At 35.7% G+C, this 26650-nt stretch overlaps 1 protein-coding gene across 1 annotated transcript in view; it reads right to left on the bottom strand.

Moving 5' to 3' along the window:
* Positions 1-26441, bottom strand: part of LOC149808187 (histone deacetylase 3-like) — a 50072-nt gene extending 23631 nt beyond the window's left edge. Inside the window, exons 1-8 of the mRNA XM_089974399.1 lie at positions 26349-26441; positions 23122-23204; positions 19761-19903; positions 15809-15890; positions 11246-11302; positions 6852-6907; positions 5464-5597; positions 2954-3034 (exon numbers count right to left, since the gene is read on the bottom strand). Of these exons, the coding sequence (XP_089830525.1) occupies positions 2954-3034; positions 5464-5597; positions 6852-6907; positions 11246-11302; positions 15809-15890; positions 19761-19903; positions 23122-23204; positions 26349-26406 (694 nt within the window). The 5' untranslated portion in view covers positions 26407-26441. The remainder of the gene's footprint in view (positions 1-2953; positions 3035-5463; positions 5598-6851; positions 6908-11245; positions 11303-15808; positions 15891-19760; positions 19904-23121; positions 23205-26348) is intronic.
* Positions 26442-26650: the final 209 nt, after the last annotated feature.

Here is a 26650-nt window from a genome sequence, read left to right as displayed (position 1 = left end):
GACTGGACTATTATGTTCCTCAGGGACTGGACCACTCTGTTCCTCTGGGACTGGATTACCATGTTTCTCAGGAATACTTGTCATTATCATGAGTGTTAGTCAATATGAAATACAATATGCTACCATACTCCTCGTGGTGGATTACCTCCCTTGAATGGGATATTGTCACGGTCACAACACTGTAAAATTGGTGTTTAAGTGTCATCTGGATAAAACCATGTGTTTTAATAACTGCATTATGCTCATTTTAAACTGCATCTGCTGTGATCTTTTCTCAATAAAGGCTTTAGTGCAGAATAGGAAAATTTAGCTAAATCTGAAGAAGACAAAAGTCAGGAAGCACTGGGGTAATGATGTTACAAAGTAGTGCATGACAAATTTCACAATCAAATTCACTGAAGCTACAATATACAGTTTGTATGGTTTATCCTCTACTTTGTTTGTATTTGAATCAGTGATTAGGGAAGGAATGCAGGGTCTAGTCAATATGCTTGTGAATTCATGCACAGAGATGATGTACCAAGGTTTACATGACCCTAGACCCAAACAGCCTTAAAGTACCATATGTTGAAGGTGTCTGAGCTGTGAGTGATACACCAGTTGTAAAATCAACATTCACTGGGTAACTCCAAATATAACACCATTTCTGGGATATGTAGTCCTTATCTGAACCTGAATTTGGGGAGTCACATCATTCAAACATTTCCAAAGGATTAATGGAGTAACATCATTTAAACAGAACATTTCCAAAGGATTAATGGAGTAACATCATTCAAACAGAACATTTCCAAAGGATTAGCAGAGTAACATTATTCAAACAGAACATTTCTAAAGGATTAACTGAGTAACATCAGTCAAACACATTACGGAAGGATTAGCTAATCAGTACACTGCAAAGGGCTGCAAATTGATGAGGTCATGCATAGTTATATAAATTAAAACATTTGCAAAACTGAGAAAGAACTTAAGCCCTCAGGTAAATCATTGATGAACACTAATTTACTCTTCATTACTTCATCTGTATTTCAACCTTACTGATTAGTTTCACACAAAATCTATGAAAAAAAGAATGTTCACACAACTTGGCTGCATGAGTGATCTAAAACAAGTTTTACTGATTGCTTGTATGACAAGACCCCAAACAAGCATTATATAGAACAACTGACTGACATCAAGTATCATGTATTGTATGACAAGACTCCAAACAAGCATTGTATAGAACGACTGACTTACATCAAGTATCATGTACTGTATGACAAGACTCCAAACAAGCACTGTATAGAACGACTGACTTACATCAAGTATCATGTATTGTATGACAAGACCCCAAACAAGCATTGTACAGAACAACTGACTGACATCAAGTATCATGTATTGTACGACAAGACCCCAAACAAGCATTGTATAGAACAACTGATTGACATCAAGTGTCATGTATTGTATGACAGGACCCCAAACAGGCATTGTATAGAACAACCGACTGACATCAAGTGTCATGTACTGTATGACAAGACTCCAAACAAGCATTGTATAGAACGACTGACTTACATCAAGTATCATGTATTGTATGACAAGACCCCAAACAAGCATTGTACAGAACAACTGACTGACATCAAGTATCATGTATTGTATGACAAGACACCAAACAAGCATTATATAGAACAACTGACTGACATCAAGTGTCATGTATTGTATGACAAGACCCCAAACAAGCATTATATAGAACAACTGATTGACATCAAGTAAAAATGTATTGTATGACAGGACCCCAAACAGGCATTGTATAGAACAACTGACTGACATCAAGTATCATGTATTGTATGAGAAGACCCCAAACAAGCATTATATAGAACAACTGACTGACATCAAGTGTCATGTATTGTATGACAAGACCCCAAACAAGCATTGTACAGAACAACTGACTGACATCAAGTATCATGTATTGTACGACAAGACCCCAAACAAGCATTGTATAGAACAACTGATTGACATCAAGTGTCATGTATTGTATGACAGGACCCCAAACAGGCATTGTATAGAACTGACTGACATCAAGTGTCATGTATTGTATGACAAGACCCCAAACAAGCATTGTATAGAACAAATGACTGACATCAAGTATCATGTATTGTATGACAAGACCCCAAACAAGCATTGTATAGAACAACTGACTGACATCAAGTGTCATGTACTGTGTGACAAGACCCAAAACAAGCATTGCATAGAACTGACTGATATCAAGTATCATGTATTGTATGACAAGACCCCAAACAAGCATTGTATAGAACAACTGACTGATATCAAGTATCATGTATTGTATGACAAGACCCCAAACAAGCACTGTATAGAACAACTGACTGATATCAAGTATCATGTATTGTACGACAAGACCCCAAACAAGCATTGCATAGAACAACTGACTGACATCAAGTATCATGTATTGTATGACAAGACCTGAAACAAGCATTATATAGAACAACTGTCATCAAGTGTCATGTATTGCATGACAAGACCCCAAACAAGCATTGCATAGAACAACTGACTGACATCAAATGTCATGTATTGTATGACAAGACTCCAAACAAGCAAGTGTCATGTGCTGATTGAAATCATTAAAAAAAAGCTAGTGGCACACTACAGTACACTTGAAACATATGAAAGGCACAACTGAATAAGAATGAATAATGGAGTAGAATTCAGGTTTGTGTAAAAACAAGAGAAAAGTGACCATTAGAGCTCTCAAACGTCAGTAACTTGATGAAAATAAGAAATGCATGTATGCAGAACTTTCTTGTCTTGATGCTGAAGCAGATGGCTGTCACTCATTTTCGTGAGGTGGAAAACATTTCTTATGTGGAGGACAAAAATACCTTCTGAGAAGGAAAAATTTCATTTTGTGGCAGAAAACAATCATTTTGAGGTAAACAAAATAGAAAAATATGACATTACTTACTAGCATCATCTATTCCTTCCTTTAAGGGGACATTGACAGAATAATAGCGTCCACTCTCTGCACCTAACTCGTACATGTCACCTGCAAAATTTACACAAGGAGATGAGCAAGATGATATTTTACCAAAAATACTCTAATAAACTATATTCCCACACTTTATAATGCTTTAGGAAAAAGTATTTATTTTGCACAATGTTTACATCTTTTGAAGGCATGTGTCACCAACAGTAACACTTGTACTGACAAATTTTTTTATATCACAGGAGTCTGCAGACAATGGTTAAGGACAATGCAACTGTGTAAACAAGTTGAATTTTTTCTCCATCAGAATCCAAATAAAGATTTGGAAAGAGGTAGCTATTTCAAAAGATGATAACTGTTTTCAATCTTGCAATTTTTACATAAACCTCTTGCACTGTTGCACCAGGGGAATAAATTTTAAAAATCTGCAGGGTTGAATCCATGATTTAGTCAATCTGTGACACAGCTCACTCACCCTTCCAAAGTTGAAAACAGGGGAACCAATCTTGAAATAAAGGGAAACCAATCTGCTCATAGTTGAACTACTCAATAGGGCATAAAATAATAACTGAAAACTAACACAGAACAAGAATAAGTGTTCTCATGTATCCATTTTTTAAATATGAAAATGAAAATCCATATTCTCTTTCTTTAGATCAATGTTTTAAAGCATTCTATGGGGTTTCGTTTTACATTTGTCAGGAAAAAAATGGTAACCAGGATGCATTTCCAATGTGCATTCAGCTACATGTCCAGTCTTAACTACTGAAACAGTATTGAATATTTAAACTTTTCTGTCACATTAAAGTACAAATGAAATGAAGAATTTCCAGCAATACATGTAGTACAGACTTGTTCTTTGAAAGTAAAACAAAGAGTCAACATGCAGCTAAACATCATGTAAGATATGCCTGAATTACCATCATTAGAGTCTACGGTGATTATTGAAATTCATCAAAAGAACAAAATGGCAGAGATTAAGATCTGCTGGCAACATGAAGGTAGTCTGATAATACAAGGTGTCAATTCAAATATATGTAGGGGGGGGGGGTTACGTCTTACCGCCATAACAATCAGCACTGAGCAGCTCTTTTCCGACGGCAACAAAAGGAAAACTGGAGGCCAAATTTTCAAGAATATCACAGTTGGCAGACCATAATGACATGTTGCACAGCTTAGAGTCTGATGGCTTTTTTCATTCTATATTTACCCTGTTGTTGTTTCCCTTATCGAGCAAATCTAGGCATGCTCTTAAAACTGCACTGTTTAAAATTCTGTTGACCACCATTTCACTTGTTTGAAGAGCGATGGTGCTCAAGGAATAATTAAATTGGTTGAACACAGGATGCAATTTCTTTAATGAATTAAATATGATTAATCACATACAACCTAATCTGATTAGATATATTCATTTTAATACATAAATGTAAATTGCAGTTCAACCAAATTCAGCATTCCTATCCACTTTCACTCTTCAACCAACTGAAAGATCACAACAGCAAAACTGTACAGAACCAAAACAGGTAATTTCCACATTTCTTGGAAACAAAGTGCACATGATTAATGAAAATTCTAGTCCAATCCTTCAATTTTAGCAGGATTTTCACACAAGATTCATGAAAATTCTAGTCCACTCCTTCAATTTTAGCAGGATTTTCACACATGATTCATGAAAATTCAAGTCCAATCCTTCAATTTTAGCAGGATTTTCACACATGATTCATGAAAATTCAGGTCCAATCCTTCAATTTTAGCAGGATTTTCACACATGATTCATGAAAATTCTAGTCCAATCCTTCAATTTTAGCAGGATTTTCACACATGATTCATGAAAATTCTAGTCCAATCCTTCAATTTTAGCAGGATTTTCACACATGATTCATGAAAATTCTAGTCCAATCCTTCAATTTTAGCAGGATTTTCACACATGATTATGCTAGATACAACCCTAAAATTGCAACACTGAAAAAAGAGACTGTCTGCTGAATGAATTACCTCCCTTCATGTCATTAATTTCATTTTTACATGACATATAAACAAAATCCAGTATGTTCACATAGATTTCACACAGCTGATCTAGCTCTAAAAAAGGTGAGCATCTCAAGGATTAGCTGCACACTCATGTGATGATACTAGAATGTTATGTTATCAAGAGCATTACTATTTGTGACACGTGCAGGCCTCCAAAAGAAGTATCTATTGTGCAAAATAAATACCACTTTTTCACCATAAACAGGTTTGTATCAGAATGTTGGATGTACATTATACATGCATAAATTCCAAGTTTCTAATTTTGTGGCCACTGGAAAATGACATATTAGTTGTGCATAGGAACCCATGGTAGCTCAATTAGTAAAGCAATGATACATAATACAAGAATCACAGGCCTTCCCAGATTGGCCAAATATCTATGATACTTTCATTGAAGAATGCCTACTTATGATATCAATGTTAATTGTTTAATAAGGAGAAATTAAACAAAATATTACCTGTTCCAGGAAAAAAGTAGTTCCCATATTTATGGAAGGATACAGTCATAACTCGGTCAGTAAGGTAAAAGGCCTCCTGAACCCCATCTCCATGGTGAATATCAATGTCTATGTACAACACCCTGGGATGATGCCTGACAAATAGAAAAATTACTGTAATTATTCATCAGATCTTCTTTCAATTAAACGAAAGGTTTACAGATTATATTGTCTATGCTTCTCTACATAACATTTCCTGTTTCATATAACCTGAGAATGACTGGCATATGCAATTGTTAAAACTGTGAGTGAATTTGTTACGACTCTTCACTCCAGTTATGATGAACATAAGTGACAAGGCAGCATAGAGTTTAATATTTTTCTTACACAATTGATATCTATCGTATTTGTTATGCATAGTCTAAGCAAATGTTTAAGTTTTAGTTTTGCATTAAGCTTTGTCATTAAATGTTTTAAAATTATAAAATTAAATCCTGTTATCTTACTGTTCTTGAAACATTTAAAGGAATGTGACTCTTAAGAAAAACAACTGAATATCACATGTGCTCACTTTAGAAGTTCTAGAACTGATATCACATGTATCACATGTACTCACTTTAGAAATTCTAGAACTGCTATAACAATATCACATGTACTCACTTTAGAAACTACAAAACTGATATAACAATATCACATGTACTCACTTTAGAAGTTCTAGAACTGATATCACATGTATCACATGTACTCACTTTAGAAATTCTAGAACTGATGTAACAATATCACATGTACTCACTTTAGAAATTCTAGAACTGATATCACATGTATCACATGTACTCACTTTAGAAGTTCTAGAACTGATATCACATGTATCACATGTACTCACTTTAGAAATTCTAGAACTGATATAACAATATCACATGTACTCACTTTAGAAATTCTAGAACTGATATAACAATATCACTTGTACTCACTTTAGAAGTTCTAGAACTGATATCACATGTATCACATGTACTCACTTTAGAAATTCTAGAACTGCTATAACAATATCACATGTACTCACTTTAGAAACTACAAAACTGATATAACAATATCACATGTACTCACTTTAGAAGTTCTAGACCTGCTATAACAATATCACATGTACTCACTTTAGAAGTTCTAGAACTGATATCACATGTATCACATGTACTCACTTTAAAAGTTCTAGACCTGCTATAACAATATCACATGTACTCACTTTAGAAGCTACAAAACTGATATAACAATATCACATGTACTCACTTTAGAAGCTACAAAACTGATATAACAATATCAAATGTACTTTGGAAGATCTAGAACTGCTATAACAATATCACATGTACTCACTTTAGAAGTTCTAGACCTGATATAACAATATCACAAGTACTCACTTTAGAAGCTCTAAAACTGCTATAACAATATCATTCACATAGCAGAAGCCAGATGCCTGGAAATGAAAAAAATATACCAAGAATAAAATACATGAAATGTTTTGAAATATCTTTCCTAATGAACAATATATTCACTAATAACAAGTGTCCCTTGATTGGACCAAAGCTCTACTGACTTTAAAAAATTTCGTGAAATTCAGGATAAGACATTTTCTTTATTTGTGACCAACTATACATCATAATTAGGTTCTGGTAAAAAAAAACATGTCAGTAGGAGGAGAAGCAATTACAAGATTTTCAAGATGTCTATCATGATGGCCATACTGGATTTCAGATCAGCACAGTTTTCATTTCAATTTAACCAGACAGCATAAGAAGTCTTCTGGTAAAAAGCCCAAAGTTGATATGACTTTCCATCCAGACAGAGTAGTGATATGATTTCCAAAATGGCCACTGTCACAGTAATATCGGATATCAGATCAGGACAATTTTTATTTATGACCAAGTAGACACCTTAAGAAGTTTCCCAGTGAAAACCCCATGCTGCTATGACTTTCTGCACAGGAAAAGTAGCAATAGCAAGGTTTTCAAGACAGCTGCTGTGGTGGTGATACTGACGTTATATCAACACCATTTTCATTTATGATAAACTAGACATCATGTTTTTTTTATAGTGAAAACAGCATTTTGATACAACCATCCATTGAATATCAAAAACAAGATTTGCAAGATGGCTGCTGTGATGGCCATATTGGATGTCTGAGCAGTACCATTTTCAGTTAGGGATGAATGTGTGCCTAAAGTTTCATGGAAATCTCCTTGTAGCTTAGGCAGAAAAGTAATAACTTGTGCTTACAAAGGGACATCAGATGACAGAAAACACGTCATTCCATAAGCTCTTCTGATCTAAGGCCAGTAGAGCTAAAAACCCAAATTTTACATGCAACGATATACAAACTTGGCAAGTCAGGAGCTTCAAATTAAGTGTTTTCCTGATTAACATGCAAATATGTGCAATGTAAAGAAACTTATTCCCAATGCATACAACAAACGTTTCTCAGACAAACATATTTTTTCCTGTTTCTGCCAACGAACAAATTTTTTGTTTCCATGTTCCATTGTTAACCAAACTGGAAAGATGTGATATACACTCTCAGTCAACATAATTATGCAAAGATGATGATGATGAATACTCTGTGCAAACATCCCAACATACAGTGTGACCCCTCTGTAGCATGCTCCATTATAACATGAATACTCTGTGGAAACATCCCAACATACAGTGTGACCCCTCTGTAGCATGCTCCATTATAACATGAATACTCTGTGCAAACATCCCAACATACAGTGTGACCCCTCTGTAGAATGCTCCATTATAACATGAATACTCTGTGCAAACATCGAAACATACAGTGTGACCCCTCTGTAGCATGCTCCATTATAACATGAATACTCTGTGCAAACATCCCAACATACAGTGTGACCCCTCTGTAGCATGCTCCATTATAACATGAATACTCTGTGCAAACATCCCAACATACAATGTGACCCCTCTGTAGCATGCTCCATTATAACATGAATACTCTGTGCAAACATCCCAACATACAGTGTGACCCCTCTGTAGCATGCTCCATTATAACATGAATACTCTGTGCAAACATCCCAACATACAGTGTGACCCCTCTGTAGAATGCTCCATTATAACATGAATACTCTGTGCAAACATCGAAACATACAGTGTGACCCCTCTGTAGCATGCTCCATTATAACATGAATTCAGATATAACATGATTGTGGTGTGGCTCAACAAATTTCATATGCACATATTTTTCTCATACTCCAAAAAAAATATCATCTTAAAATTAGAAAATATACAAATGTGTAAAAGTTTAATTGTGTTTGAATTTAAGATGATCATGTTGTGGCTCCTGAAATTTCGTAAATATATATGTATTTTTCCCGTACACAAGAAAAAAAAAATTCTTCTTAAAAGTATGAAAAATATTATAAATAGTTTACTGAGGAAATGTGCTTAGCTTTGCCAATGTTGCAAATTTCATGAAATTTTCTTTTGGTGGTGGGGGGTGATAACATTATTGGCTTTTTAAACTTGACATACAATCAAAGGTTTGGAGTAAAGAAGTTCAAATGCACTGGAGTCTATCTATTGTTGGATAAACAAATCTTTAGTTCATATTGACAAACCATCTGAACAATCCATTGTTATATCATAATACACTTATGTTGACATCTGGCTTGCTGTATGCTGTGATCCACTCAAATAGTCATGCTACCGGACTAGCTACAATCAACCAACCTTTGAAGGCAGGAACAGGAATGACTATAATCAACCAAATGACAACTAATTTTATTTTTTAAACGTATTCAGACAAAAATAGTTTTTGTTGATACTTCAAAGAAAACTGATTATGTTTGAAGCACCGACTGTATTGTATAAATACTAAGCAAAAAACAAACATTCAGTCTCAATCAATGTTCTATAATTATTTGATGCTGCTGCCTGAATAACAAATGGGCATTTGTTTGATCTTCCTAAGTTGTTCTATAGCAGCAATTTCAATAACAAATGCACCCTTCATCAAAGCAAGGTGACAACAATGTTAAAAGAAAAAGCATCTTTCATCAAAGGAAGTCAGCACCAAACTAAAATAAATGCAATGTAATAAATAAATGCAATGGAATCTGATGGATTGTTGCATTTTCCAAAGTGACCAGAGGATGTTTACTATGCCATTAAAGGTTCCTTTTTGCAGGAAAAATGTTTATGTTTATGATCGCAACAAATGGCAGCATAAAATGCAAATTAAATTTCCAATCTTTTGAAACCATAGAGATCTGGCCATCAAGTTACTTTCTAATTTGTTCACATGGTTTCATTTTCCTAAGAATGGTCGCATCCCCCGGGTAGCCGTGGCAAGATGACAGCTGTCTCCAGCTGACCAAAATCTAGGCCAATTTAAATATATATACATGTAAACAACTATAGCCATGTGCTACTGGCAGCAATATCATAGTGAATTGTGGCACATGTTTGTTGATAATGGGATTTAGATCAAACGAGGACTACCGTTTTTTGTTGTTTTCTAACTGGATGTAACTGATACATGAATTTTATAACATATGATACATGAATTTTATAACATATGATACATGAATTTTATAACATATGATACATGATAGCTATAACAACTGATACATGAATTTTATAACGAATGATACATGAATTTTATAACATATGATACATGAATTTTATAACATATGATACATGAATTTTATAACAACGGATACATGAATTTTATAACAACGGATACATGAATTTTATAACGTATGATACATGAATTTTATAACGTATGATACATGAATTTTATAACATATGATACATGAATTTTATAACATATGATACATGAATTTTATAACATATCATACATGAATTTTATAACAACTGATACATGAATTTTATAACATATGATACGTGAATTTTATAACATATGATACATGAATTTTATAACATATGATACATGAATTTTATAACATATGATACATACCCAAATTCATGCATCTTTCATATACATCTACAGTACTTAATGCATTATGGACTGTACTACACAAATGTAAGTTGTCAAGTGTATTTCGGACTAGTTTTGTAAAATATTTAATCAAAAGCACTAATGTTTGCACTCAGTTTTATTACCCCCCCTCCCCCCAACCATCTTTGTTTGGTACATCCATCATTTTCTTCAGCTAACTGACTTGGCTGGTTATAACACAGTTCGGTTTCTATGGACCCCAACCACGTGTTATAGCGGGGTTACACTGTACTCTTAAAAGTATCCAAGCCATCAGGTTTTTATTTACTTATGAAAGCACAAGCCAGAAATCATGGCAGAAAGTCTAAACAGCTTCTTATTTTTCTTCCACCTCCCATATCCATCACACGAGCAGAGATGAAAACTAACGTAATTTTGCAAGTCTACCTAGAACACAAAGCACATTAAATGGATTAAAAGTCTCAATCTCATATGACATTGCATGCCACAACCCATAAGAACCTAAAGAACATAAGCAATAACAGACAGTATCACGTCTGTTTCGTCTTTACACAATAATTTCACAGAATGGATGGTCTACCCAGCAAACTGGGCAATGAAATACTTCAATCAAATTGATTGAAAACAAAACTTGAACACAGAATCTTCAAGCTGTCAAAAGATTTGTCACTACATCCACCAAAAGAGTGGTAGATGTGTCAAACCATTCACTAGTGAGACAAAAACAAAGAGGCACATGTTTGTTGTGTTTCAAAGGACAAGCAAACAAGTAAACATTTAGAGACCTAATAGCAGATACACAGACCTAATAGCAGATACACATACCTCAAACTTCTTGGCATGATGTAGACCTCCTGACCAGTTGATGGCTATGTCACAGTGCTGAAATGAACATCAATTATATATATAGGAGTAGGGCATCAATATTTAGTACCCGAGTATTCCAGTTGAACCTTATCGAATAATGTACCTTATTTTTCATTCACCATTCACAAGTAACTCTGTTTTGAGGACTATTTGCAATTAAAATTTTGAAAAAAATTAAACTCTGTTATAGGTGTTGTCTAATGTTGTAAAGCGCTTAGAGCTTCTGAAGATTAGGCGCTATACAAAGTCCTCATTATTATTATTATTATTATTATTATTATACACTGAATCATAATATAGTGAAAATAATGAAATTTAATGAATATGTGTACTGTCTTGCAGTGGGGTTGGGATAAACAAAACACTGTCAATCACATCATAAACTGAACCAAAGTATAAAGAATAATCGAAACTTTGATGAATACACTTTTTTTTGGGGGGGGGGAATAAACTACCAGTAAAAACTGACAATCAAACTTTGATGAATACATGTTATGGGGGGTGAGGTGCAACACGCACTTGTGTCAAGGGTGAGGGAATAAATTGCAATATAGCATGAAGTATAAAACAAATACTATCTACATGTGTGTAGGTATGTTGGTTATAAACAAAACATGTCATATGTCCTGCTATAACATGCTTCATTTTAACACAAATTAAGATATAATATGGCCACAACAAAGCTCCCAAATGGCCACAACAAGACAACCAAATGACCACAGCAAGGCTCCAAAATGGCCACATTAAAGGCTCCTAAATGACCACAGCAAGGCTCAAAAATCAATAGAACCTATTCAGTAATTTCCCCAACTGATTTCTAAATTACTGAAAAGTTCAACTGTCAAAGTAAATGAGCCTAAATTTTTTGCTGATAATTATAAATCTAATTGGCCATGAATAATAACACTAATAATTCTCATCATGTTCAACTGATCAATAAGTCACCGATGCATACTCAATCAACTGCATCATCATTTGTGCACCAAACAATGCCATTGTTTAAATCAGTCATTTATTTGATAAACAATAAACTCTATATCCAACGTCCATCCCTAAATAAGCTGAATGAGATGCTGTATACAAGACTATACTGCAGTAGACCTGGGAGGTCAATTGGCTGTTGTGGGGCACTTGTCAGGTTTGGCCACTGCCACATACATGTATCACCTGCACCCTCCCTGTCATCTTACTTCTGAAAGTCAAATATATCCCACCATAATGTCTTTCAGGCACCTTTTGAAGCAATCTTTCATGCACGTTTTGAAGCAATCATGTGACTATATTCCACAAAATACTTACATTAATGTCAAGCTTCTGTGCTATACCAATATGCTAAAAATGTGCGTCCATCATTTTTATTTCCTTAAAATGAAGTCAGAAATGCAGACATCAGCTTCAGATCACATGGATATACACAGGCTACTTGTCATTATAATGCCAGTGTTTCCCTTTACGCACATTTGTGTGTCAGGGATGCACGCTGGAGAAATCTGACGCACACATTTTGTTGCTGTGCGTTTTTTTTACGCAAGGGATTCGCATAATGAGATCAGGATTTATTTAATATCCAATGCGTTGAACGAAGGGTGGCATCGTGTATACTTCAAACATAGGAATTGACTGGTTCCCCGCTTTGTTTACTCCCTGTGTTGGGCTCCTCTATTCCTATAGCGGAGTGGAACGCAGGGAACATATGAAATAAGGAACCAGACTAGCATAGGCAATGTTATGACGGAGTAGCTTCCCCTAATCTCGCGAGCTCTCACGCGATTTCCATTGAGCTCAGCAAGATGTCATCTTGATGTTTAACCTCAATGCTTGTTGCACTAGAAAGTGATCTCCAGATTAAAATGTCGTGCACTAAAAATCATTAGCGAAGAAAGTGAAGGAAGCAGAACACAAAAGTAATGGTGGATCTAACTCTAATGAAAAATGGAGAAAATAATTCCCTTGAATGGACTATGGCACATCCATTAGGATTACCGGTGTGACTTCTGATAGCGTGATTGCGAAGACGGCAAAAGTGATAAATCCTTTCATGCAGAGTTTAAGAATTTTAACAAATCTGCCCTCGGTCGCCACAAGATATCTGGAGAACACATTATAACCCAAGACATTCTTTCACAACAAGGAAATCAGTAAACTTGCCGAGACAAATGTGTTTATTTGGATTACACAGTCAGGGAGTCATTGCAGATTTTGTTGGTTTTTAACTTTGCTGCAATAAAAGAAAGACCGTAAAGTTCAAGTGTAACTTATTAAAAACAAGATGAATCATTAGCCTCCTTGATTTTTGGATAAATTTGTTCTAGGACAAAGTACAATGAAACCGATGATAGTACACATTTTATGACAGGCAGTAAACTGACGGCCATTCAGTTAAAAACATTTATAGGCTTTTTGTATTGGCTTGTATGTAACATGTTGGTCTATAATATTGCTTCAAAAATATTATAAGGAGACTGTTAAAAGTACGATTTTAAAAGAAAAATGAACTAATAAAATTATTCTTTGAATGAACAATGCATTTGTTTGTTAATTGTGCATGTTGGTTTATTTGTATATTTAGAGAGAGAGAGAGAGAGAGAGAGAGAGAGAGAGAGAGAGAGTACGTTGTGCAAGTTGCAATATCCTATTTCAAGCCCAAAAAGTACGAGTCGGATGAAAATTTTTCAGTATGTTTTTGACCCCCACATTTTTTATTTGACCCCTAGTTCTGACACCAAGGTTTTTTTATTTACCCTCAGTTTTACACCCCTGGGGGATACACTGTTATAATGCTAATGTTACATGTCCTGTAGTTCAACATGGCTTGGACAGAACCATTTAACTTGTAGGGGTGGAGGGATTTGATGCCAACCCTGATGAATCCGTCTCAGTAAGGCTGTTGATTTTTTTTCCATTTTCAGTAAGGTGGAACAAAATATCACTAACTGCTATTGTAAAGCTGGAAAACATAATTAAAAGTTTGAAGCATCAATGATAAACATTATGTTCAACTGAAAAGTTTGTAAAGTAGGCATAGACTTTATTTACCACTAGTACAGTTGCACAAACTCTAGTTCCAAACCCTATGCAGCTCAATGGCTTGTTGCTATCTCTCATCTTTACATAATTCTTGGAAATTCTTTTCCATTTCACATGACGATGGCAATCAAATTTCCCGCCACGAGACATATTCAAATTGGCACATGACATCCAATAAACCTAATTGTGACCTTTCCAGCTTTTATTCACAAGAATCTGAATACTCCTTTTTATTCTTCTGTGTTGATTATTAACACTTTTCTGGAAACTTATTTTCCCTTTTGTCTTAAACATCACTTTCTGGACACCATTTAAAAAACTTCTATGATCAACAGTTTGATCATGCAGATGCTTCACATGAACAAATAGGTGCAGTTTAAAGCGTCTGGGGTGCTGCTGTAAAGTTAGTCTGGTTCCCTGACTAATTTTAATAAATCTAAGAGGAAACCCAAATCCAAATAAAACACATATGAACCAATTATCCGGATACTTCGGCAATGATCATTTTCCCATAGTTTTTGCTAGTATGCTGTAAGTATGTATTTTAAGGGTAATTTTCTTAAGACTTATGGCAGGTCTCTTTGATGTTATAATCAATCATGCTCCTCCCTGTTTTTGCTGTCAGTAGTGCTAAGTCAGAGTTATCAACATATCTTTCAATCAATCCCAGACATATTTCAATCAATCCCAGGCATATTTCAATCACTCCCGGGCATATTTTCAAATTATCAAATGGTTTGTTCCCAAACCTAGTAGAGGCAGTTTTACATTTGTTGCTATATTCATCAAAAGTACACTACAAGGTTAACACCTGTGTATAAATTTCAGTTATTATATTTTGCAAGCCTAAATAAAAGTTTCTTATTAGAAACTTCAAATGTCTGATTTATTGTCAGTCAAAAATCAGTTTTTTAGACAAATCCAGAATATATGAATGTTTCTGACTATACAGTGTTTCATAAGTTTACGTGAGTGTATTAGTATTGAAATGCGATCCAGCAGAGAACATTCTAGAAATTATGCTTCTTCTTATATCATTTCCGGTATCTTGAAAATAAATAGCCAAATAGATCTGAACATAATAATCACAGATAAAGGGAAACCAATGTAAACCAATGTAAACGTCCTAATTGGCAGAATAATGAATTCAACAATGACAACATGTGCAAGAGAAGCCAATTACATTACTAGGATTAGTTCTCAATGAGGTTTCAGACTGAGATGCTATCATTTTCAGACTGAGATGCTATCATTTGTCAGTCTATTCAACTGTCATTCTTAGGAATCTTGACTAAAGGGCACTACTTAACACACAGTCTTAAAATTGCATTTTCTAACCTGGATCCAGTGAGATATTTTGCACTGAATCTTTATATTAAAATGGATATTCTATCATTGACAAGTGGTTCTTAGTTTTAGGAAGAACACTGTAAATCATTATACACCACATGAAACTTGTAATATCAAGTTTCTTTTTGTCAATTTCCTATATACCTGATTATTCAGTTTAATGGCTCCTTCCAATGATGCTCCTGTATACATGGAACAGAAGTCAAACAAGCCATCGAACACAGGACTGAAAAAGACACAAAATATAAGGACCGAAAAAGTGCAGATCTTCTTTGAAGTAAAAAATACTGTCAGCCACCCAAAAATTCCAATAGTGACCTTAATTTAATTAATCTCAATGAAGATTCCTATCAGTAAATATTTATTCTCCATGGAAATATGTTCTCATAGTAGTATTGATAAGATAATGATACAAGGTCAGTAAGGGCCAATGCAACCATAATGAAAATTAACATGAGTCCCATGTGGGTTTGAGATTGCTCATCTGTGGAAACATCTGCATTCTGACAACAGTAATTAAAAAAGCATAGTTACCCAAAACACAAACAGGATATGTGCATTACAACAGGCCACAAATGAACAAAAACAAATGTATGGACATAAAATCATCTTTGTTAATGCAATAATGCCAGGCAATGGATAACAGGTTATTTTCATTATATAATTAAGTCTTTCAGGAAAATAAAATAGCCATAAAAAAGTAATAAAAATATATTCACTTATAAAACTAGTCCAACTGCAAACTGCACAGATGCAGATCTGCCGCTACATAATGCACCAGCAGATTTGGGTATGTGCAGTTTCTTAAGAGTAATCAGTAGAACAAATGACACAGACCCAGATCTGCCATCGTACAGTGTGGCAGAAGGTTTGGGTCTGTGCAGTTTCTTAAGAGTAATCAGTAGAACAAATGACATAGACCCAGATCTGCCATCGTACAGTGTGGCAGAAGATTTGGGTCTGTGCAGTTTCTTAAGAGTAATCAGTAGAACAAATGACACAGACCCAGATCTGCCATCGTACAATGTGGCAGAAGATTTCGGTATGTGCAGTTTCTTAAGAGTAATCAGTAGAACAAATGACACAGACCCAGATCTGCCATCGTACAATGTGGCCAAAGATTTCGGTATGTGCAGTTTCTTAAGAGTAATCAGTAGAACAAATGACACAGACCCAGATCTGCCATCGTACAATGTGGCCAAAGATTTCGGTATGTGCAGTTTCTTAAGAGTAATCAGTAGAACAAATGACATAGACCTAGATCTGCCATCGTACAATGTGGCAGAAGATTTGGGTCTGTGCAGTTTCTTAAGAGTAATCAGTAGAACAAATGACACAGACCCAGATCTGCCATCATACACTGCACCAGAAGATTTGGGTCTGTGCAGTTTCTTAAGAGTAATCAGTAGAACAAATGACACAGACCCAGATCTGCCATCATACAATGCACCAGCAGATTTGGGTATGTGCAGTTTCTTAAGAGTAATCAGTAGAACAAATGACACAGACCCAGATCTGCCATCATACACTGCACCAGAAGATTTCGGTATGTGCAGTTTCTTAAGAGTAATCAGTAGAACAAATGACACAGACCTAGATCTGCCATCGTACAATGTGGCAGAAGATTTGGGTCTGTGCAGTTTCTTAAGAGTAATCAGTAGAACAAATGACACAGACCCAGATCTGCCATCGTACAATGTGGCAGAAGATATGGGTCTGTGCAGTTTCTTAAGAGTAATCAGTAGAACAAATGACATAGACCTAGATCTGCCATCGTACAATGTGGCAGAAGATTAGGGTCTGTGCAGTTTCTTAAGAGTAATCAGTAGAACAAATGACACAGACCCAGATCTGCCATCGTACAGTGTGGCAGAAGATTTGGGTCTGTGCAGTTTCTTAAGAGTAATCAGTAGAACAAATGACACAGACCCAGATCTGTCATCGTAGAATGCACCAGCAGATTTGGGTCTGTGCAGTTTCTTAAGAGTAATCAGTAGAACAAATGACACAGACCCAGATCTGCCATCGTACAATGTGGCAGAAGATTTGGGTCTGTGCAGTTTCTTAAGAGTAATCAGTAGAACAAATGACACAGACCTAGATCTGCCATCGTACAATGTGGCAGAAGATTTGGGTCTGTGCAGTTTCTTAAGAGTAATCAGTAGAACAAATGACACAGACCCAGATCTGCCATCATACAATGCACCAGCAGATTTGGGTATGTGCAGTTTCTTAAGAGTAATCAGTAGAACAAATGACACAGACCCAGATCTGCCATCATACACTGCACCAGAAGATTTCGGTATGTGCAGTTTCTTAAGAGTAATCAGTAGAACAAATGACACAGACCTAGATCTGCCATCGTACAATGTGGCAGAAGATTTGGGTCTGTGCAGTTTCTTAAGAGTAATCAGTAGAACAAATGACACAGACCCAGATCTGCCATCGTACAATGTGGCAGAAGATATGGGTCTGTGCAGTTTCTTAAGAGTAATCAGTAGAACAAATGACATAGACCTAGATCTGCCATCGTACAATGTGGCAGAAGATTAGGGTCTGTGCAGTTTCTTAAGAGTAATCAGTAGAACAAATGACACAGACCCAGATCTGCCATCGTACAGTGTGGCAGAAGATTTGGGTCTGTGCAGTTTCTTAAGAGTAATCAGTAGAACAAATGACACAGACCCAGATCTGTCATCGTAGAATGCACCAGCAGATTTGGGTCTGTGCAGTTTCTTAAGAGTAATCAGTAGAACAAATGACACAGACCCAGATCTGCCATCGTACAATGTGGCAGAAGATTTGGGTCTGTGCAGTTTCTTAAGAGTAATCAGTAGAACAAATGACACAGACCCAGATCTGCCATCGTACAATGTGGCAGAAGATTTGGGTCTGTGCAGTTTCTTAAGAGTAATCAGTAGAACAAATGACACAGACCCAGATCTGCCATAGTACAATGTGGCCAAAGATTTCGGTATGTGCAGTTTCTTAAGAGTAATCATTAGAACAAATGACACAGACCCAGATCTGCCATCGTACAGTGTGGCAGAAGATTTGGGTCTGTGCAGTTTCTTAAGAGTAATCAGTAGAACAAATGACACAGACCCAGATCTGCCATCGTACAATGTGGCAGAAGATTTGGGTCTGTGCAGTTTCTTAAGAGTAATCAGTAGAACAAATGACACAGACCCAGATCTGCCATCGTACAATGTGGCAGAAGATTTGGGTCTGTGCAGTTTCTTAAGAGTAATCATTAGAACAAATGACATAGACCCAGATCTGCCATCGTACAATGTGGCAGAAGATTTGGGTCTGTGCAGTTTCTTAAGAGTAATCAGTAGAACAAATGACACAGACCCAGATCTGCCATCGTACAATGTGGCAGAAGATTTGGGTCTGTGCAGTTTCTTAAGAGTAATCAGTAGAACAAATGACACAGACCCTGATCTGCATGTGCATTTTACTACATCAGGTCAGGATCTTTTATTGTTTGCAGTTATATATGGTAAATGCAGGGACTAATGTCTGATAAATGGTATTATGAAATTAAATCAGCAACAGAATATCATAAGACTGGAAATGTGATACTGTGACCACACAAAAATTACCTATTATTTTTAACTATTCACTGTACGTACCATATATACTCACTTGTTAGTCATACCAAACTGCATATATCCAGGACTGCTATCACATCATGCACCAGCAGATCTGGGTCTATGTAGTTTGTTAGGAATATTCAGTTAAAGAAACAACACAAACCCTGATTTGCCAGTGCATTATATTACAGCAGATCTAGGTCTATGTAGTTTGTTAGGAATATTCAGTTAAAGAAACAACACAAACCCTGATTTGCCAGTGCATTATATTACAGCAGGTCTGGGTCTATGTTGTTTGCAAGAGGATCTGACTAATAATCATATATATAAGGCAAATAATTATTATTTTTTCCAGAGTAGTTAACAGAAATATGCCACGATCCTGCAATTATAATACTTACATAAAATATGCATTTATTGTAACTTAATTGACTGAGAAACAAAACATCAAAACTATCTAATGTGTTGAAACCATGAAACCAACCAAAGTTACGTACCAGTCATCTCCCACATTAAACATGCCAAGTTGCTTGGTAAAATTCTGTACATTCTGGGGTGAAACTCGCATTAGGAAGTCAATGTAATCATCTGAGTGAAATCGACACATATCATGGGCAGATGCCCGGTATGGACGATAGATCTACAATAAAACAAAGAAACATAAATTAGAAAGAAACTTCTGTTTTAAAACTTCTCCTCCAGTTCCCAATGAAAACTGAAGCTTGTTGACATGATACAAAATATTCAATCTATTACTGGTTGGAACTCAAAGTTAACAATACACCAGAGACAAAAATATTCATTAAATTCACACAATTTGCTACATTTCGCTTAAATATGAAAATCTCATGCAATAATCAGTTTCAAAAGAGGTTTTCTAAAGTATTTTTTTTCTTTCTAAAACAATGATGGCTGCATTCTTCATGGTGAATTTGCACTTTTAAAACTTATCTTGTTAAGTCTAAAGTCTGCTTTAAAAACTTGTCCTGTCAAGTCTGTTTTTAAAACTTGTCCTGTCGAGTCTATTTTTAAAACCTGTCCTGTAGTATCAGTTTCACCAGACAAAAAACACATTCATGAATTGTGAATTCACTTGTTTTTTGCTATCAGTACAAGACCAAACTAATCCACTTGTGATGGCTACAAATTATCTGATTAAGTACCTTTCATCTCTTGCCTGTCACGCTTAATGCCTATGATTAAGTACCTTTCATCTCTTGCCTGTCACGCTTAATGCCTATGATTAAGTACCTTTCATATCTCGCCTGTCACACTTAATGCCTATGATTAAGTACCTTTCATCTCTTGCCTGTCACATTTAATGCCTATGATTAAGTACCTTTCGTCTCCTGCCTGTCACGCTTAATGCCTATGATTAAGTACCTTTCATCTCTCGCCTGTCACACTTAATGCCTATGATTAAGTACCTTTCATCTCTCGTCTATCACACTTAATGCCTATGATTAAGTACCTTTCATCTCTCGCCTGTCACACTTAATGCCTATGATTAGGTACCTTTCATATCTCGCCTGTCACATTTAATGCCTATGATTAAGTACCTTTCATCTCTTGCCTGTCATACTTAATGCCTATGATTAAGTACATTTCATCTCTTGCCTGTCACACTTAATGCCTATGATTAAGTACCTTTCATCTCTCGCCTGTCACACTTAATGCCTATGATTAAGTACCTTTCATCTCTTGCCTGTCACGCTTAATGCCTATGATCTTGTATTACAGTTTTTTATTGGACTGTTGAAGAACTTGGAAAACTACATAACATGTAACAGTTGGTTTGGGTGGACAACTTTAGCTAAAGGAAAGGATCAAACCAATTATAACTTGCTGCATACTACACCACTCACCCAGATAACTCTCACCCAGGTAACTCATGAACCTGCTTATACTGCTGGGTCAAACGTTGATCTGTCCCCATTTGTTGATTGTAAATGAATAATATCAGGACTGAATTCTTAGCTATATATAAAATCACACTACAAAGGAACATTTTTCAGTAATAGAATGTTAACTCAAAACTGAATACAAAAAAAAGCCAGTAAACAACAACCATAAAATTGTCAAGTTAGTTTCAATCACAAGAATGATCACTGGGAATGGTGTGTAGTTTTCTCTACAATTAAAATGTGTGTGTGTGTGATTTGGATTTTTAACGTAGCTTTCACAATTCAGTCATATCGCTACAATGTCTGCAGTATGTTGTTGTTGTGGGGTTTAACGCCATTTTTCAGCACACGATAGGCTATACATGGCGGCCAGTATTAATGGTGGAGGAAGAACCAGGGGAAACCCCTGGAAAGAACCACCGACCCACGAGAAGCTACTGGCAAGCTTTCTCACATACCCACATTGGCTGAATCTGAGACTCAAACCGGCGCAGACAGAGGTGAGATGGCAGTGATCCGTAACGGAGAGCGCTTTAGACCACTCGGCCACTCGGGGCAGTATGACAGTTTATAGTGATGTCTCACACTGGGGTATCATGCCACAGACAGGTAGCATGATGACCCACCCAGTCACATTATCCTGAAACCAGGACGACCAGTCCTAACACTAACCTCTTAATGCTGTGCACCTAGCAAGGCAGCTGTTAGTACCATTTTACTGTAAGTCTTTGGTATGACTCAGCAGGGATTCAAACCTACGACCTCCTGCATCCGAGGCAGACATTCTAACCACTAGGCAACTGGAGCGGTCCCTACAATTAAAATAGCATCTCCATTCCCACCAAGTACTAAGTATTTAAACAAGAAATACCAAGTTATATTAAACAAAAGAAGGAATTAAAAAAAATATACCAAGCATCACATGTGCAAACAACAACTAATTCAGAAGGAATATGTTAATTAGTAAACAGTGTTAAATGCCTTACAAGTTGACTAAGGAAATAAGGTGAGATATAACATGGGCATTGTAGACAAAAAACTGTTGCCACATGTATGGTACCTAAATACATGTAGCGTGAGATTGCAGATTTTAACTGCTTTCAATATGAATTCACACACACCTTAGGTACTTTACCCAAATATCAACAATCGAATGGAACTTTCACTTTCTGATGTTTTTTGCTTTTTATTCCTTTTGTTTCTTCTTTTTCATCACAAGTCTGATTCCCAAAAAATGAGAAAAGGTTTTACCAACTCTTTTTTTTCAACTCAATGTATTTTTCTGCACTCTATTAAAAAGTTTCTATTCGTGCTTTTGTGTCATGTAAAAGTCACACATACTTAAATCAGTTATTATCACTATGACCTAGTGAGGACTTGACAATACTGTCCAAATCAGACACTGGGAAAGCTTTGAATACATTTATGATTTATATTCGTATCTTCACCAATTTTATTTAAATATCAATAAAACAAAATATGTCATCATTTATTTGCCAATACGTTCCAGGTGCTTACATACACACTCATTCGAACATTGTTTCTTTGAGGTATATCCGAGGGGCAGCCCTTTTTACAAGATAACTGCAATGATAAGGATTAACTGTTAATTAGTCATACTGGGTTCATGCCTGTTTACCCAAGTGTAGCCTTAGCTATTTTTGTGCAGAATGTCCCTGGCTGACCAGAATATGAAAAAGGGACACATCCTGGGGTACAATGAGGTGTGTGTCTGGGATGCAGTGTGTCCTTTGTGAAATTCATGCAAATTTGATCCAGAAGCTCAGGTCCCTGAGAACCCTGTAACTGTTTGTTACTTTCTAGCCATTTTCAATGATACCATCATGGAACAAGATATACCCATATTATGAAATTTCCTCCTCAACAAAGTGGTTTTATTGCTATGCAAAGTTATCCAAAGACCTGGAATACTTGTGAACCTTTAACAGTATACCTGCATGCTCTTGTAAAGCCCATAGTGCAGAACCAAACAATGTGTCAGGGCTATTCTGTGCGGCTTCATTGGATGTCCTGGGCCTAGATGAGTTAAAAACAGAAAACAAAAATAAATAAATTTACTTTTGATATTTGATTAGTGCACACTTCTTTTTCAAAAAAATATTCAAGGGGACAACAAGAGCTAAACAGTAGCTTTTTTCATGTACTTGCCATGAATTATCAGGAAAACAATATTCATTTCACGCTGTATTCCTGACTACTGGGTCTGACTAAATCACAGAGTTGAACAAGCCACATTGTTAGTTTTGCAGTTTGAATATGCAAACTGGTCAGTTAGATAATGCTTGCTACATCTAACCATAAGCTGTTATCCAATTAGGCTTGTAAACTGCTGGAAAAGCATATAATATTGCTCCCAATAAATTCCAGCCTCTGGGACTTGATAAAGCTACAATAAAGTGTTTACTTCCTTGGACAATTCCAAAATGATAAAAGACAATGCAAATATTTTCAACAATAAGTATTCAAAGGCTGCTTTAGATTAAAAAATGCATTCAGAAACAATTACAAATATATTCAGTTTACTGCTACTACTGCAGCATGGTAAAAACAAAGGTTGAGCCAAATGTCACTCTCTTCTATACAAAAGATGATTCAAGATTAAACACAATAATTTAATGTGTAAAAAGACTAAGATAAAAAAATATCCATAACACTTTGTACTTTTAAGCACAACCATTAAATAAACAAAACAAACAAAAATGAAACTGTTCTCCACCTAATCTAATATAAAAAACATACAACAATTTTCTGCCACAGCAGTAGCAACAACAACAATGGCCACCACAAGTACTATGAGAAAGAGGCTGGAAGACGTGACTTTCTACTTGTTTTGTGAGCCGAGGATAATTTCCATTTCTCAAATTTATAATGTCTGAACAATGACAAAGTCAACAGCTAAATCTACCTAAAAAAATACAACGTTGTCAAGATCTTATAAAATTTAAAACTCTACTGGGTTTTGAGTTAAATCTGTTCATTTTGCACATTGATATTTAACTTCTGCCATCAATCCTGTGTTACAACTCTAGTCTTAAACTATGTTACAAGAAAGATCAAATTGGCGACAAAAAAAATGAAGTTGGTGATTTTTGGGTGACAGCTTTTTTAAAGATAACACCATCCCCACATTTTACAAATGAAAATAGGTTATTTAGTTATGAATCCTGTAGACAATGACATGAAATTCAAATTTAAATGAAAGTAAATGACACACCCACTTTCTTTAAAGAATTTGATAGATTTCTAAGTAAAACTAGCTGGTAGACTATGCAGTTTCATATGCTGTATCAGAACACACACAAACAGACACTGATATTCAATAATATGTCTTCATGAAACAAGGATGCCTCATGACTGCACCAGAAATAACCCAATACAAATCTTCAAAAAGGCATTACCAAATTATGGACAGACAAACTGATGTGGCATTCCTCATCTTTACCCTTATCAACATTTACTGTAATGTTTTCATTTCACTTCATTGCTTTTCCCAGCTCCTGGTTTGGTTGTTGTTGTTGTTGTAGGGTTTAACGCCATTTTTCAGCATACGATAGGCTATACATGGCGGCCAGTATTAATGGTGGAGTTAGAACCTGGAAAAACCCAATAGAACCAACGATTCGCGAGAAGCTACTGGCAAGCTTTCTCACAAACTCACATTGGCCTAATCCAAGACTCGAACCCACGCAGACAGAGGTGAGATGGCAGTGATCCGTAACAGAGAGCGCTTTAGACCACTTGGCCACACGGGGCCCCGCTCCTGGTTTGGATAACCAGTGCTAAAGAAGACTGGATAACAGAGGCTACCTATATATCTGTATGTATACTCACTGATGCTAGATCATAGCTATGTAAAATAGTCTCATGACCAGGCATTTGGAACAAAATCTGGGGGATGAAATAAAGAGTGTGGAGATATTTGCTAAACTAGTATGCAGTATATGTGTCATACTTAGAATGATGCATGTATTAATTGAGGTACAGGGTGGCCATGCAATATATTTGTCATACTTAGAATGATGCATGTATTAATTCAGGTACAAGGTGGCCATGCAGTATATTTGTCATACTTAGAATGATGCATGTATTAATTGAGGTACAAGGTGGCCATGCAGTATATTTGTCATACTTAGATTGATGCATGTATTAATTGAGGTACAAGGTGGCCATGCAGTATATTTGTCATACTTAGAATGATGCATGTATTAATTGAGGTACAGGGTGGCCATGCAGTATATTTGTCATACTTAGAATGATGCATGTATTAATTGAGGTACAAGGCGGCCATGCAGTTTATGTGTCATACTTAGAATGATGCATGTATTAATTGAGGTACAAGGCGGCCATGCAGTTTATGTGTCATCTTTAGAATGAAGCATGTATTAATTGAGGTACAAGGCAGCCATGCAGTTTATGTGTCATACTTAGAATGATGCATGTATTAATTGAGGTACAAGGCGGCCATGCAGTTTATGTGTCATACTTAGAATGATGCATGTATTAATTGAGGTACAAGGCGGCCATGCAGTTTATGTGTCATACTTAGGATGATGCATGTATTAACTGAGGTATAGGCTGGCCATGCAGTATATGTGTCATACTTAGAATGAAGCATGTATTAATTGAGGTACAGGGTGGCCATGCAGAGAGTCTTCTTAGATGCAGAAATTGACTGTTATATGCATAGTAGTTCTTCCCTGCTGGTGTACAAAGTAGCGGTGCAAATATTCTCGGTCGGAACTTGTTTTCACTTCACATTTTCAAGGATCTCTTAAGCTCAAACAGCTGTAGGCCAGTGTGATTTCACATAAAAATAAAGTTATTAAAATAAATATTCAAGGAAACTAATTGGCCGAGTATCTCTTAATGCCGGGAGCATCTGTATTCTGCTACTACATCAAATTATATATTTAAATTCGTTATGTAGGTGGCCTATTAAAAAATAATTTTTTACTGTATCTGTTAGACTTATTTTTGCAAAATTAACGCCAGGAAATCGCTGCGTTATTTTTTTAACTAAATTTATCAACTTCTCCCTTTTTTCGACTACTGCATTGAAATGTACATGGTCGCTTGAATATTTCATTAAAAAAAGCATTTTAAAAAAAATAATAGCATGCTAAAATAATTCTTGTATATACACTGTTTTCTAAATTATACCATAGTGGAAATTCCCAACGTCACCGTCATAGAAATAAGACACTTTTTGATTTGGCATATCAAATACTTGACAAAGAAACAACAACACTTTAAATAGACTCTTCAGCAGAGAGCACTCATTGAGTTATTTCCCTTATACCAATGGGCTTATCAAATGCAGTGTTTAGTACGAAGAAATACTGTGGTAATTTTTTTTTTTTTTCATGTAATCATATTCAGAAGAAAATATGATTGCAAAAGCAATCCATGTAACCCAACCTATCCATCTTTTGTTTAGAAAATTTGATCCATTTTTTTTTTTT

This window comes from Sinohyriopsis cumingii, chromosome 1, assembly GCF_028554795.1.
Source record: "Sinohyriopsis cumingii isolate HCF-2022 chromosome 1, ASM2855479v2, whole genome shotgun sequence".
In the NCBI taxonomy this organism is placed as follows: Eukaryota; Metazoa; Mollusca; class Bivalvia; order Unionida; family Unionidae; genus Sinohyriopsis; species Sinohyriopsis cumingii.
Note: the sequence above shows the minus strand (reverse complement) of the source record. Positions and strands in the feature narration are given on the sequence as shown.